Below are 14,687 nucleotides of genomic sequence, written 5' to 3' on the forward strand. Positions count from 1 at the left end.
TGTTATTAATAGACTTGGACACTGCTCTTGAGGAGTATTTTAACAGCTAAAGTAATTAGGCTCATTGCTAGAAAGGAAACGTCTGGAATCCTCTCATTCTCTGTCTCTGCTGAGTGTGCGCTGAGGAGCCATGCACGTGATGCAGAGGCACTAGCGTCACCGAGAGTGGGTGGATTAATGTGTGGGGGTGAAGTCATTTAAGTCATGTTCCCTTCAGGTCTGTTTGGAAGTAGGCCTACTTTGGACAGTTAAACGCTCGTTTTTGCACGTTTAACGTCGAAAAACGTGCTGTAGTCGCGTGTTATGGCACTGCTGGATTTCCATAAACCCGGAGCTCATTGACAGCTAAGACGGAAACTTTAGTTTATCTGAATGTGTATTGGAGAGTGTGACCGAGTATGTAATTGGTACGAGAATTATCCCAACAAGGGCTCGTGTAACAACATCCATCCATCAGCCCGGGGGAGATCCTCGCAGAGGCAGCGGAGCAGCACAGCCTCTGTTATTAGCCTCGCTGTCCCAGCGAGCTGCGGTGTGAGGGAGCAGGCTTTACAGAGGGTCCTCGGTCCTCACAGTGTCCAGCTCGGCTGAGATAGTAGCAGTTGACCATTAGACACCCGGCTCTCTTTATTTCACATGGGCGAAGACAAAGAGGGGTTCAGCGGACAGACTCGGCACGGAGGAAACAAAGAACCGGGAGAGACCGGAGCCGGAGAGCCTCTGGACCCGGGCAGAGAGGGGAGGTATGCGGAGCTGTTCAGCCAGCTGGACCTCAATAAAGACGGCAGAGTGGACATCAGTGAGCTGAAGACTGGACTGGCTGCTCGGGGGTTACAGCGGGGGGAGGCGGAGGAGGTGAGACATGCTGATGCTAAGACAGAACAGGTATGAGCTGTGATATGTATGAGGTCTGATTAATGCCAAAGACTGAAATAACTGAGCAACCAATCGTGTCGATCGTCGCCTACCATGCCGTGAACTATAGAGTGGCGAAGTCACGCCCATCTACTTCCGGTCCATGGGACCTTATTTCGGAAAAAATAATGTATTGAAGTCAATGGAGAGAGAAAACTTATCTTTCGATCCCGTTAGAATTGTGCCATGAATTACACATATGATGTTTGTCAATCTTAAAAGACAATTTCCATATCAAAAAAGTCACAGTTTGTCGTAAAACTGTTGAAATATAAGACTATGAAAAATACGCAACTAGAAAGACTACAAATCCCAGAGACGCGTAAGTGATGTCACAATTGTTTTCCTCCACTTAGAGATAGATAAGATCAGCTAAGATAAGATAACTTTAACAAGATGCCTGTGTGCTTAGTACCAGGTTGTTATCATACCAGCAATGGGTCTTGCTCGTTCTTTCGCTTCCCGTCTGATGAAAGGACCAGGAGTGGCTGGATCAAGTTAGCTACCTAGCTAGTAGCTAGCACGTTAGTTAGCATTACAGCCATGTCATTTTTATTAGCCTTAATATGAAGTAACATTAAGTAACCCAACATGTTAAACAGTAAGAGTAGTAGTCATATTTCGTGATCCCTTTGAAGAGTACTGTCACCGGTGTGATCATTCTATAATACACAATTTAAGCCCGGGGGAGAAATGCTAACGCTACATTAGCATCGCCGATCTGTTCTACTTCATGCTATCTGCACAAATGGTTGACATTAAACATTAAAAAGATAAGGCAGTTCAGAGAGAATCAAATGAAGGCAGGCAGGCAGCTTTGCATGACATTCTTCTGGACGTGTTTCATTGTAGGTGATAGTGAGGGTAGGCAATCGTTTTGTTGACAAGACAGTAGTGACGGCCATCTTGGTGACGTGTGTTGTTCTGCGAGACCAGAGATGTAGTTCATTGAGCGTTTCACACAAACAAATGTGTTACTTCAGAGTTTTACGACACATTTATTTTTTTTACTTGCAAAATTATCTTTTAAATTGACAAACATCATATGTGTAATTCGTGGCACAATCCAAATGGGATCGAAAGATAATCTTTCTCTCTCCATTGACTTCAATACATCATTTTTCCAAAATAAGGTCCCATGGAGCTCCACCGGAAGGGGAGGGACTTCGCCACTCTATGCCGCGAGAGAAGTAACGGGACACTCTCGTCGCCACCCCTCTCGTCTGAGAAGCTACGTGACGTCTGCGTCTGAAGTTACTTTACTTTGGTAGTTATCACAAAATAACCCAGTAATGTTACAGCTACGTAGTTGCTATTCAAGCTAGAATCTATTTCATTATAGTTTTGGTATTAAAATAATGTTACACCTCTTGTATGCCCTGAACGCCAAAACAACCACAGACAAGAATACATATTTTTAATTATCAAAATGATAACAAAGGCTGAAAAAACAGGAGAAGCCTGTCTTTCCTTGGTCTCCAGGAGAAAACGCCACTGTATATCACCAAGTTCTCATATAGTATTGTTTGTGTGTAAAATAGATTGCTGCAGTGAACACGACTTTATGTATTTGTTATGGTTTATTTGATATGGAGTGATGCAGTATACATAGAAGTTCAGAGAAGAAGCAACCCCTATATATTGTTTATTTTATTTTGTTTCATTTTGGCACCATGGCAGAGGCAAATATAGAGTTAATGTACGGAGATTATAATGTCGCATTTACTAAAATATGTATTGTTTTATGCAGGGGCGGCGGGTACTGTAGGCTAGGGAAGGCTAAGCCTTCCCTAATATTTGTGTCACTGCATCCTGGTCAAATAAAAAATATAATGTATAATGTCTTTGACATATTAGCACTGTGCCCTGTACTACGAAGCCAGTTCCACAGACCCTGGATATGTTTGAGTTATCTTAACTAACCCTAACAAACGAGATCTCGCTAAGCGGTCCTACGACGCTGGTTATCAACTCGGTAAATCAAGCCAGGGTTTCTCTCTCCAGCTGAGAGCGCGTTCACGTGAAAGGGGCGTGGTTAGCTACATTTGACCAATCACAAACAGGGACAAGTATACTGACAGCGCAGCGTCATACTTCATTAAAGAGCCTGTGACAGCATCCCAACAACTGTTGTGCAATGAAATATTGGGCTACTAGTCATCTCGAACCGTCAGTTTAAAAAAGAAAAAGCGATACCGTTCCGTTAAATATCAATAATTTCGATGACTCAGATAAGGAAATATTATGATATTATATGATCGATGATCTGATTGATAATGTGATATGAATGATAAGTGCGACACGTCGGCGTCTTCTCTTCATAGGCTACTGCAGTTTAAACTGTATTTCCTTTATCCTGTAATATGACTTGATATATTTAAACTCCGCACACTGAGCTCTGATTGGTCAGCAGGCGGTGCTTTCACTGAGTTGATCTCTTTTCTATAGACGCCGGAGGCGGGCAGCGTCAGGTAAAAACAGTTATTTAGCCTTCCCAAACCTGAGCCTCATGCGCCGCCTATGGTTTTATGATGTTTAGTTGACAAAATAGTCACTGTGCTAAATTTTCCTGCACTCAAGCATACATCTGAAGACAAGAGTCGTTTCCCCCTTTGGCCACAAGAGGGAGTATATCCAGTGGCGGCTGGTGGAAAATACTTTTGGTGGGGCTATGGAAATGGTGACCAAACCATACTAGGGGGGTCCGGGGGGATCCTCCCCCGGAAGAACATTTTGAGAAATCACCCCTTAAATTATGACTTCTGGTGATGTTAGAGGGGGGGGGGGGGGGGGGGAAGGACAAATTGAGGCTTAAAAATATGAGATAATCCATAATCTTTAGTGTGGTTAGCTATGAATCTTCCAAAACTTCCAAATACCTTGTCCTGGACATAGTTTATATACCTTGCGTGGTGAGCAAACCGTTTAATCAACCTGTACTGTATGTGGCTAGCAGCAGGGCCGGCCCTTGGCACAGGCAGTATAGGCGAATTCTAAAGGTGAATCAATCCATCGGGGGTGCCAAAAAAAAAAAAAAGTTAGAAATTAAAAAAATATTTTTTTGAAATGTCATATATATAGACATCTTTATTGATTGGGATAAACCCCTTGAGATGCAACATCTCGTTTTCAAGGGGGTCCCGACAATAGCAACAACTTACAGATATACATAAACAAAAAGACAAAATGCAAAACATGACACACAAGACAAACCACATACAGTCTGTTAAGTAAAATTCAAGCAATGCATACAATCATTACAATTTGAGACAGTCGAGCAAATCAGTTTCATCAATATCATTAATAACAAGTACAGACCAGTTGAAAGTGAGATAACAATGCATGTTTAAATAAACCCAATTATGCAAGAGATCTAATAGCAGCAGGTAAAGTATTCCAGTCAGTTGGAGCTTTGAAAATGAACGCTCTTCTGCCAATCAATTTTTTGACAACAACACAATTTCCCGATTTTGGATCAACAAAGTACATTTTATTATCTTATACTAACAGAACTACACCTATATTGCGTACAGCGCCCATAAATTATGGCACACCCACGCCCCCAAATCAAGTTGAACTGCCCCAGCCCCAATGAAAATGTGAAATGAAAGATTGTTCTTTTTTTGAAATAATGGTTTTAGTGTGCAATTATAGGTTTTAATGTTGTATTTGTGTTCATTTAAAATAAACAAAACTCCCAAAAAACGTATACAGCTTCTTTGTGCTTTTATTAACATTGGAATTTACTGTGTAAGCGGCCGCGGGGGGGAGAGCTTTAGAGAGCTCTCCCCTGAAAGACTGAGAGGCTCTGATAACCTCAGCTCAGTGAGGTAAAGGCACACCTTTATATGATCATTATAGTTATAAAAAAAATAAGAGAATAGGTGAAAAACAGGTATAAAATACTATATGACAGTACAACAAAGTTGTTATTAAGAGGGGCCCGGTCCGAAAAGGCTCCGAGGGGGCCTCCACACGCTGCATCTCACACCGGCTCTCATCCTGTCTCTGTTTAGGAGAAGGCTCGTAAACTGGACATTGAGGCGCGTTCACGCTCAACCCTGCTGAGGAATGAGCGGAGGTGTGTGCAGTGCTATTTACACAGTGCGTAATAACAGCCCTAGGCTCATTACGACCGTGTGTAGTAGGCACATCTGGGACAGAGGAAACCGACTAACCGACAGGTTAGGAGCATCAGGTTTAAACGTCAAGCCCTGCTGTCTAATAACCGCCTGGTTAAATACAGCTGGCTTGTGCCGCGAGCCCTGCTGCCTGCTGACTGACAGGTTACAGCCGGCTCAAACGGGGATCCCCGCTGTCTGTTAACCAACAGGTTAACCACAGCTGCTTATGCATGCCGTTTCGGAGAAGGCTCGTAAACCGGACAATGAGGCGCGTTCACGCTCAAACCCGCTTGAGGAATGAACGGTGTGTGGAGGCATATCTGTGACATAGGAAACAAGCCCGTGCTGTCTAATCAACCGACAGGTTTTAAAGACAGCCGGTTTGTGCCGCGAGCCCTGCTGCCTAATAGCCAACAGGCTATGAGGCAGCCGCTTATGTCATCCGGAGGAGAGTTCTCCTGGACCGGGGGAACGGGGAGATCTCATTAGGCGGCTGCCTTTCCGATGATCTCCGGGAGTTCCAGGAGAATACCGCCTATACGGCAGAGCCGAGATGGCGGATAGAGGGACCCGGTGACCCGGGAGCCGGTGTCAGCTCGGCAGCTGAGTCACCCCCGTCCGGAAGAGAGGGAGGATGGGGCCGGGGGAACCACATGGTGATCCGTGAATGGAAGGGAAGGAGTCGCCTGACTGCTGCCCGCCACTCAGATCCAATAAATAATTGGTCCGCTCTCCGCATGTCTGTGTGCCAGAGGGAGACGGACACAATGAGTGCACGACACCTGGGGAGTGAGAGCCGCGTTTGCGTGCTCCAATCCCCGGCAGGACTCACCTGTATCGTCTGTGTAAAGCCGCTTCCTCCCTGGAGCAAGCCAGCCACAGCCGGTCGTAACTCATATGTCGGGCTGACACCGGGCCCCACCCTGTCTCCCCCGCCCGGAGGAGAGGGAGGATGGGGCCGGGGGAACCCCATGGTGATCCGTGAATGGAGGGGAAGGAGTCGCCTGACTGCTGCCTGCCACTCGGATCCAATAAATAATTGGTCCGCTCTCCACTGTCTGTGGGCCAGAGGGAGACGGACACAATGAGTGCACGACACCTGGGGAGTGAGAGCCGCGTTTGCGTGCTCCAATCCCCGGCAGGACTCACACCGTGAGCTCCGGTCGTAACTCATATGTTGGGTTGACACCGGGCCCCCGTCCTGTCTCAGGCTTGATCGCCGTTCAAATAACAGCGTTGGATTCCCCCAAAAGTGGGCGGGGCCGTAAAGTGACGTTACTCTCATCCATGGACATCGATCGCCTACTGCTATATTTAACCATATATCGAGCCCGATCGTCAATTTCCAATGATTTAATGTAATTGTTTGCCTGTCTGGCCATTGTAATCGGGCTCTTTGAAGATCCAAAAATCCACGGTTTTCTTAAATTTCGGATCGGATTGGCAAAAACTTCAGAATTTGTATTGACCGGCATTCAAATGACAGCTTTGTTTTCCCCAAAAAGTGGGCGGAGCCATACTTTTTGCCCAGAAGTGACGCATGTGTGTACAGAGCATGACATTTAAAAAGTGGATTCACTAAGTAACTTTATTTTGTACGCCTTTAATATCAGAACAAATCTATTCACATGTGCCCTGATCCTTTTCCTTCATTTTTAGTGTTAAATCACTAACTAACTTTACAAAAAAAAAGATCGAGAGATCAAGGGTTATAGCAATATATAATCTGAAAAATACTAAGATCACTCGATGTGTAAACTTACTGATGTCATGTTGCAACTAGTCCAACTCTCTCCCTCTCTGTGTCCTCATCCAGAGATGTTGGCAGACAGGTAAGATGTGTTTACTTCTGGAACCTCACAGGGAGCATAGCCCTCTGACCCCCTCACTCTCTGTACCCCCCTGACCCCTGTCACTTCAGTGCTGTCTACATTACCAACACACCCTCACCTGTACACCCCCGCCATCTCCACCTGCCCCATTATATATGGAGCACCTGTCTGTAGCTAGCTATTGAATGACATCACCCCCCCCCCCCCAACAGATAGTCCTGGAGAGCGACATCAACCGCGATGGTTTACTGGACTTCCACGAGTTCTCCCAGTACCTGTGGGTTCACGAGATGAGGCTGTGGCTCCTCTTCAACAGCCTGGACCGCAACAAGGATGGTGTGGGCAAGCTACACACACACACACACACACACACACACACACACACACACACACACACACACACACACACACACACACACACACACACACACACACACACACACACACACACACACACACACACACACACACACACACACACACACACACACACACACACACACACACACACACACACACACACATACACACACACACACACACACACACACACACACGCCAATCTGGCCCCTTGCTTGTTTGGGTGTGGCCCTTATATCAGTATAGGCTCTTAATACATTTGTATATATTGCATTAAAGATGTCTGCTAGCTAGAAACAGGTGTCTGTGTTACTAAAAGGCATACCAACACTGATGCATCATGTTTAGGTCTGTGAAATCCCATGTAAGATTTAACTGCAGAGCTTATTTTGTACTTTTTAGGGTTTTTTGTTGATATGATTGCATGCCAAGAAAACCATCATTGACTTTTTATAATCAGACTTGTGAAACCTGTTGGTTTTAGTCGGCTGTATGTTAGCCAACTTGTAAAAAATGTAATCGAAATTCAAGTTATTTGTTTTTGTTTAGCTAAATGCTATGATAGCGAAGCAACTTTTCTTGTTGACTATTTTAGTTTTTTTGTTGCACAAAATGTTATTTATTTTCAATATAAAGAAATGTATATAAATATACTATATATAATTGGCCTTTTTATGTGATTATGATATCTCAGTGTGGCCTTTAGTGGAATTGAGTTTGACACACCTGGGGGGTATACTACGAAGCAGGATTTTCGCTTAGCCGGCTAAATTCAGGGAAAACTCCGGCTTTCCGGTCCTACGAAGCTGGTTCTCTTTTTAGCAGGCTAGATCTCCATGGTAACTTATGCTTAGCGGCTAACCTGGTCGGGACCAGGTTAGGTTGCAGGCTAAGAGCTCAACTCAGTGAAAGCACTGCCTGCTGACCAATCAGAGCTCAGTGTGCGGAGTTTAAAGCGATCAAGTCATATTACAGGAGAAAGGAAATACAGAAAAGCTGCCGTCGCAGGAAAGACGGCCGGCAAAAATCACCGACTGTGTGAACGTGAACATTAATAGAATATCACCTCCATCTTCAGAGCAATCTGACTATTATAACATTAGCGTTAAGAAAGCTTACTGAAATATCTGCCACAACATAAGTAACCGGATCAGAGTAACATTAAGTACAGTCCGCGGCATATCACTTCATAATCAACCCTGTCTCCTAAAAATTACGTTCCCACAGAACTAAACTGCATTCTCAATTACGTTTAGCTAGAAACATATCTTCTCCCACGTTACGTTCGTTATGAACGTATCTTAAATACGTTTATTTTCTACATATCTTCTAGAAACGTATTTACTCCCACGTTACGTTCGTTATGAACGTATCTTAAATACGTTTATTTTCTACATATCTTCTAGAAACGTATTTTCTCCCACATTACGTTCGTTATGAACGTATCTTAAATACGTTTATGTTCTACATATCTTTGCCATTTATTGCCTTGCTTATAATAATGATAATAGTCATTTATAAATATCATTTTAGAGCACACATTTGAAATCGAGAATCGGGCTCGATATATGGTTAAATTAAAATCAGTAGGCGAGGCTGTAATTTCGGCAGCTGTTACTCTCATGAGCGAGGCAGAAAATAATAGTTTTAACATGACAAAAAGCTGCTGTGTCGTTTATTGCACCTCAAAGATTAAAACAAATCCAGAGTTACTTGTTTCTGTACTTCCTCTAAGAAGAAAGGACAGTAAAAGAAGAGCTCTGTGGCTTCAGGCTTGATCGCCGTTCAAATGACAGCGTTGGTTTCCCCAAAAGTGGGCGGGGCTGTAAAGTGACGTTTTACTATCATCTATTATTCAAAACCATTCTATTTATTCTAACGTAAATTACATGCCAGTGTTTTATCTTTTTATTTATTTGTTTTTATTTTAAATCGTATAATGTCGGACTTTTTTCCCGTCCTCATGTTTGTCTAGAAGTCTTCTCATCAGGGCTCTATAAATAAAGAACTACAGCAGATGTATAATATTTAATGCAGCCGAACCGTGTATTATAATGCCGTTATGTGATGACTTCCAAAGAGAAAAGCAAGAACACTCTGAATTAGGTATTATTTTATTTTTCGTTTTCGGATATCACAACTTATTAACACCATATCCCAGCGTTTATTGCGGCTAAAACATCCAATCAACGAGCTTCAAGCTGAGGATCTTGGGTAATCAGTTCGGTGGGTTTGTGGTGTGTATCGCTCGAAATGTCCCGTCTGTTTCCGGTGACTTTATTTACGGCTAAAAAGCCCAAGATTATAGAATTAAACAAATAAATAAAAACAAGGATAATTGTGTGTTATTGTTGAGTAAATAACAGTGTGTTATTTAGAAAAGAATAACAAATTAGAAGGAAAAGATTTTTAAAAAATACAGATTTCAGTATTTTGTGGCTCTAAACCCCATTTATTTTCCTCACAGACGTTTATACGATTTAAAATAAAAACAAATAAATAAAAAGATAAAACACTGGCATGTAATTTACGTTAGAATACATAGAATGGTTTTGAATAATAGATGATAGTAAAATCTACGTCACTTTACAGCCCCGCCCACTTTTGGGGAAACCAACGCTGTCATTTGAACGGCGATCAAGCCTGAAGCCACAGAGCTCTTCTTTTACTGTCTTTTCTTCTTAGAGGAAGTACAGAAACACGTAACTCTGGATTTGTTTTAATGTTTGAGGTAAACGACACAGCTGCTTTTTGTCATGTTAAAACTATTATTTTCTGCCTCGCTCATGAGAGTAACAGCTGCCGAAATTACAGCCTCGCCTACTGATTTTAATTTAACCATATATCGAGCCTGATTCTCGATTTCAAAGGTGTGCTCTAAAATGATATTTATAAATGACTATTATCATTATTATAAGCAAGACAATAAATGGCAAAGATATGTAGAAAATAAACGTATTTTAGATACGTTCATAAGGAACGTAACGTGGGAGAAAATATGTTTCTAGAAGATATGTAGAAAATAAACGTATTTTAGATACGTTCATAACGAACGTAACGTGGGAGTAAATACGTTTCAAGCTAAACGTAATTCAGAATGCAGTTTAGTTCTGTGGGAACGTATTTTTTAGGAGACAGGGTTGTCATAATGTATCATATCTCCTTATCTGAGTCAGCTGAGCCGTATCTGGCCGTGCAACACTCACAGTGTCACATAGGCCTACTGTATGCAGAAGTATTATTTTAAGCAACACATTAAGTTGACGAAACACTCGAGACAAATGTAATTAAAGTCAAATCGTGTTTTAGACGGGGCAGTGATATCATAAACCTGTTAATGTACGCATTCAAACACTTGTTCTTTTACCAGCTGTATTCACCTTGCAGGTGCAGCTATGTGGCTTTGATCCTGGATAAAGTGTTTAAGTCATGGATGTTTAAAGTTTAACTTCTTCATTTTTGACTAGTATTAAAGTTCACTTTTCAGGAAGTATGACGCTGCGCTGTCAGTATGCTTCTCCATGTTTGTGATTGGTCGAATGCTCCAGATACCACCCCTTTCATGTGAACGCGCACCTAACTAGATAGGAAACGGCTGGCTTGAGCGATCCACTTGATAACCAGCGTCGTAGTACCGTTTAGCGAGAGGGCGTATGTTTTGGATTAGGCCAACCGGCTAACTCAAACATATCCAGGTTAGGTTGAACCAGCTTCGTAGTACAGGCCTCTGATCTAACTTCTGGTGAATTTTGGAGAAATCTACAGACGTTCTGTTCTAAGGTCGAATCGATGTGGGGGAGATCCAGCACTCACTGCACAGGCTGGGTGTGGAGGTCAGCATGGAGCAGGCCTCCAGGATACTGCAGAGGTACACAGTGAGAAAGAAACAAGTTCATATTAGAGCCATCTTAAACCGCTCAAAAATCACCCATAACTTTCTGTCTTATCTTTAATAATGATGTTTGATGTGTTCTATACATAGACTGTATATGTAAAGGTCCTCTAAAGAAAATGTCACATTATTTCTGTGTGTGGTTAATAAAAACCTGGTAAAACACAAAGGTGCTCAATATCTGAGATCGTTGACATGGTTTCTCCTGATTAGACACTGCATTCAACTGTGTGTGTGTGTGTGTGTGTGTGTGTGTGTGTGTGTGTGTGTGTGTGTGTGTGTGTGTGTGTGTATGTGTGTGTGTGTGTGTGTGCGTGCGTGCGTGCGTGCGTGCGTGCGTGCGTGTGTGTGTGTGTGTACAGGCTGTGCAGGGTTGACATCTGTTTGACCCAAAAATAAAAACATTGTCAGGGTTCAAACTGACAAGTCGGGTTTATATTGCAAATGAAATGATAGCAGTGGGAATGAGGAAAATAAGAGTATCTAGTACCTTGTAATCTGAGGGGTTGCATGTTTCTGTTTGAGGAGCAGAATAATGATTTTGTGAGTGTTCTGCTGATGGCCCTGTATGAGTTCTAACTCTCCGGTCTTACTCTGTCTCTCCCACACAGTATGGACAGGGACGGCACCATGACTATTAACTGGAATGAATGGCGAGATCACTTCCTGTTCAACCCTTTCCACAACATGGAGGAGATTGTCCACTACTGGAAACACTCCCATGTGAGTGACGAGCTTTCAGTAATGATGCACTTCATAATCATGTCCGGCAGTGGCTCAGTCAGTAGAGTCTTGGACTGATAGCCGTAGGGTCGCCGGTTCAAATCCCCGACCAGACATAAATATGTAGTGTGGACTGCTACTTGGAGAGGTCCCAGTTATTTTTCCTCGGTTAGTTAGTTATGTGACGTGGGGGACTTCTTATTTCACCAAATTAACCCAAAGACTTAAAAAAAGTAACAGATTGAGGCAGCTGCCAGTTAACCTCTGTGTTCCATAAGGTAAAAATAAAAACTGTTTGCATTGCTAGAGGCTTTAAAGACAGAATAGATGGATATAGTGTCTTCAGTGCCCCGTCTAAAAAAGGGCCGTCGTATGGCAAGGTAAAGCAGTTAATACAATCTAAATATAGCATACCCTTCAATTAAAATAAGATAACCCCAAAATATCCCTTTGAGGATACCCCCCTCCTGGAAATAAATACAGATGGGCCCTTTATTAATTATAGATGTATGACATCGGGGAACATCTGACAGTACCGGATGAGTTCTCGGAGAAGGAGCGGCGGTCCGGTCTGGTGTGGAGGCAGTTGGTTGCCGGGGCGATGGCGGGGGCGGTGTCCCGGACAGGAACCGCTCCTCTGGACCGCCTGAAGGTCTACCTGCAGGTAAAGACCAGGGTTTAGGAACTGTTGCGCATTGTGTGAGCAATGTATTTGATCAGAAAATAGCAATAGGAAAATCCTTTAACTGACAAGAAGTATAAAATAAACAATTGTTTGTATTCTACATCTCTTGCATGGTTTAGTTTATTCTATGAGATTTTAATGATAGATTCCAAGATTAGCACCTTTTAGTTAATTGATACTTCAGAGACCTGAAGCTGCATTTCATCACAATGAGAATATATATGTATTATTCATTTAGGAGGAAACAGTTGGACACCAATATTTTGTATTCCTGTGGAAACTGACACAGCGAGCAAGATGTCAGATACTAAATGTTAGTGAAAGCAATGTTGTTGAAACTTCCACCAAGCTCACTCTATCCAACAGCACTGGGGGGTTGGATGTACGCACCGTTAAGGTTAAGGTTAGTTTATTTATTCCGGTTATGGCGCGGTGTTGATCAGACATAGTTCAGTCGCTCTGCCCTAATATCGTAAATTAACTATTTAGAACGCGGGAGGTAAAAGGAAAACGCAATTTACACAATCATAACGGTGTTACTAATCACGCAAGAAAACAACTAGAAAGGACAACGTTTTGGAAACTTAATCCGAAGAAGATTGGCCACCGCTGTCTCAACCTGGCCTTACTCCCGACATGGAACACGAGGAGGGAGAAGAGCTGTCGCAGGATAAATCCTCAGGTGAAATTCCGAGTGCAATCAACAATTTAAAGAAAGACCTGAAGGAAGACTTTGTATCAAAATGTAATACGGTGATACACTCAATACAATCTATCGAAAGCAAACTAAAACAATACTCTGACCGATTACCGGAGGCTGAGGAGCGGCTTGGAGCGGTGGAAGACGATGCCTCAGTGCTGAATAAAACAACAAAACAGCTGAGACAACAGGTGGAAAGTTTGGAGGCGAAAATGGAAGATCTGGAAAATCGTAGCCGATGATCTAATGTGCGACCGATAGGCTTGCCCGAAAACGCTGAAAGGAAGGATGCATGCACCTTTCTGGAAAAATGGATCCCTGAAATTCTGGGTGCCGGATCGTTTGCAGCACCGCTCGCTATTGAAAGGGCGCACAGAGTTCCATCTGGCAGACCGAAGCCAAACGCACCGCCTCGAGCACTTCTGATTAAGTTCTTAAACTACAAGGACAAAACCAAAGTGATGTCGGCTGCATATGAAAAGGGTAAAATCCACTTTGACAAACATCATATAATGTTTTCCCATGACGTCGCCAAGGAGACGGATAAAAAGCGTAGAGCCTACGATGGAGTTAAAACGAGGTGCAGAGACATGGGTCTGCGGTATGGAATACAATATCCATCCTCTTTCCGAGTGACACATGACGGCAACTCTCGCCTCTTCACTTCTCCTACGGATGTACACACGTTCCTGGAAAAGATCCAGCAGAGGCCCAGAGATTGAACAGTTCTGTGGAAGCACCTGGTGAGATTACCATAAAGAATGGCCTGCAGTATATTACTTGTTACTGTAAAAGGACAACATCTGCTATATATACACTGTCAAAGTAAAGTTTTGTCTTTGCAGTATTTAGTGTGAAGTAAAAACTTCTTTGCAGCAATGTTGAGCCAATCATGAAATGAGGGAAACTGGATTCGCCTGTCAATACACTGATATTTATTGAGAGACAAACGGCCGGAGGATTAACAAAGCAACTCGCACTGTTCAATGCAAGCTGCCAAAATTAACTCTGCCCACACAAAGACGGAAGCGCTCGAACCTGGTCTCTGAGAAGGGGCGGAGCCCAGAAACGCGGGCCTTTACCCCAATCGATTACAGATGAACAGACAAAGAAACTCTGTCTGAGCGGGCAGTAAACCCTTCCCCCCACACAGAGAAAGAGTAGTCACTCATGTGAAGTTTCTCAGGTCAGCTAAGCATCAGACTAAAATATTCCTTTACATTTAGCAGTAATAATGTTTATGTAGGCTATACACTGGTATATCTGTTTACATTTATTGTATTACGCTGTTTAAGAAGTGTGTTTTATGTTATTGATACTGTTAAGAATAAGTGCTGTCCTTGAACGGTTAAATCTAAGTTATGCCTTTACACTCCCAAATTCACATTTTATATAATTTTCATTAGATATAAAACAAATTCATAATCCACATTTTAGATCCTAACAATGGCAGCTA

General features: G+C 42.8%; 1 protein-coding gene across 2 annotated transcripts in view; it reads left to right on the forward strand.

Annotated features, from left to right (window-relative positions):
• The first annotated feature begins 200 nt into the window (after positions 1-200).
• Positions 201-14,687, forward strand: part of slc25a23b (solute carrier family 25 member 23b) — a 62,326-nt gene continuing 47,839 nt past the window's right edge. For both annotated transcript variants that reach the window (XM_034237662.1, XM_034237663.1), the window contains exons 1-5: positions 201-855; positions 7,084-7,207; positions 11,012-11,099; positions 11,735-11,846; positions 12,352-12,510. In XM_034237662.1, coding sequence (XP_034093553.1) covers positions 637-855; positions 7,084-7,207; positions 11,012-11,099; positions 11,735-11,846; positions 12,352-12,510 — 702 coding nt within the window. In that variant the 5' untranslated portion in view covers positions 201-636. The remainder of the gene's footprint in view (positions 856-7,083; positions 7,208-11,011; positions 11,100-11,734; positions 11,847-12,351; positions 12,511-14,687) is intronic.

Source organism: Gymnodraco acuticeps, unplaced genomic scaffold (assembly GCF_902827175.1).
Source record: "Gymnodraco acuticeps unplaced genomic scaffold, fGymAcu1.1, whole genome shotgun sequence".
Classification (NCBI taxonomy): Eukaryota; Metazoa; Chordata; class Actinopteri; order Perciformes; family Bathydraconidae; genus Gymnodraco; species Gymnodraco acuticeps.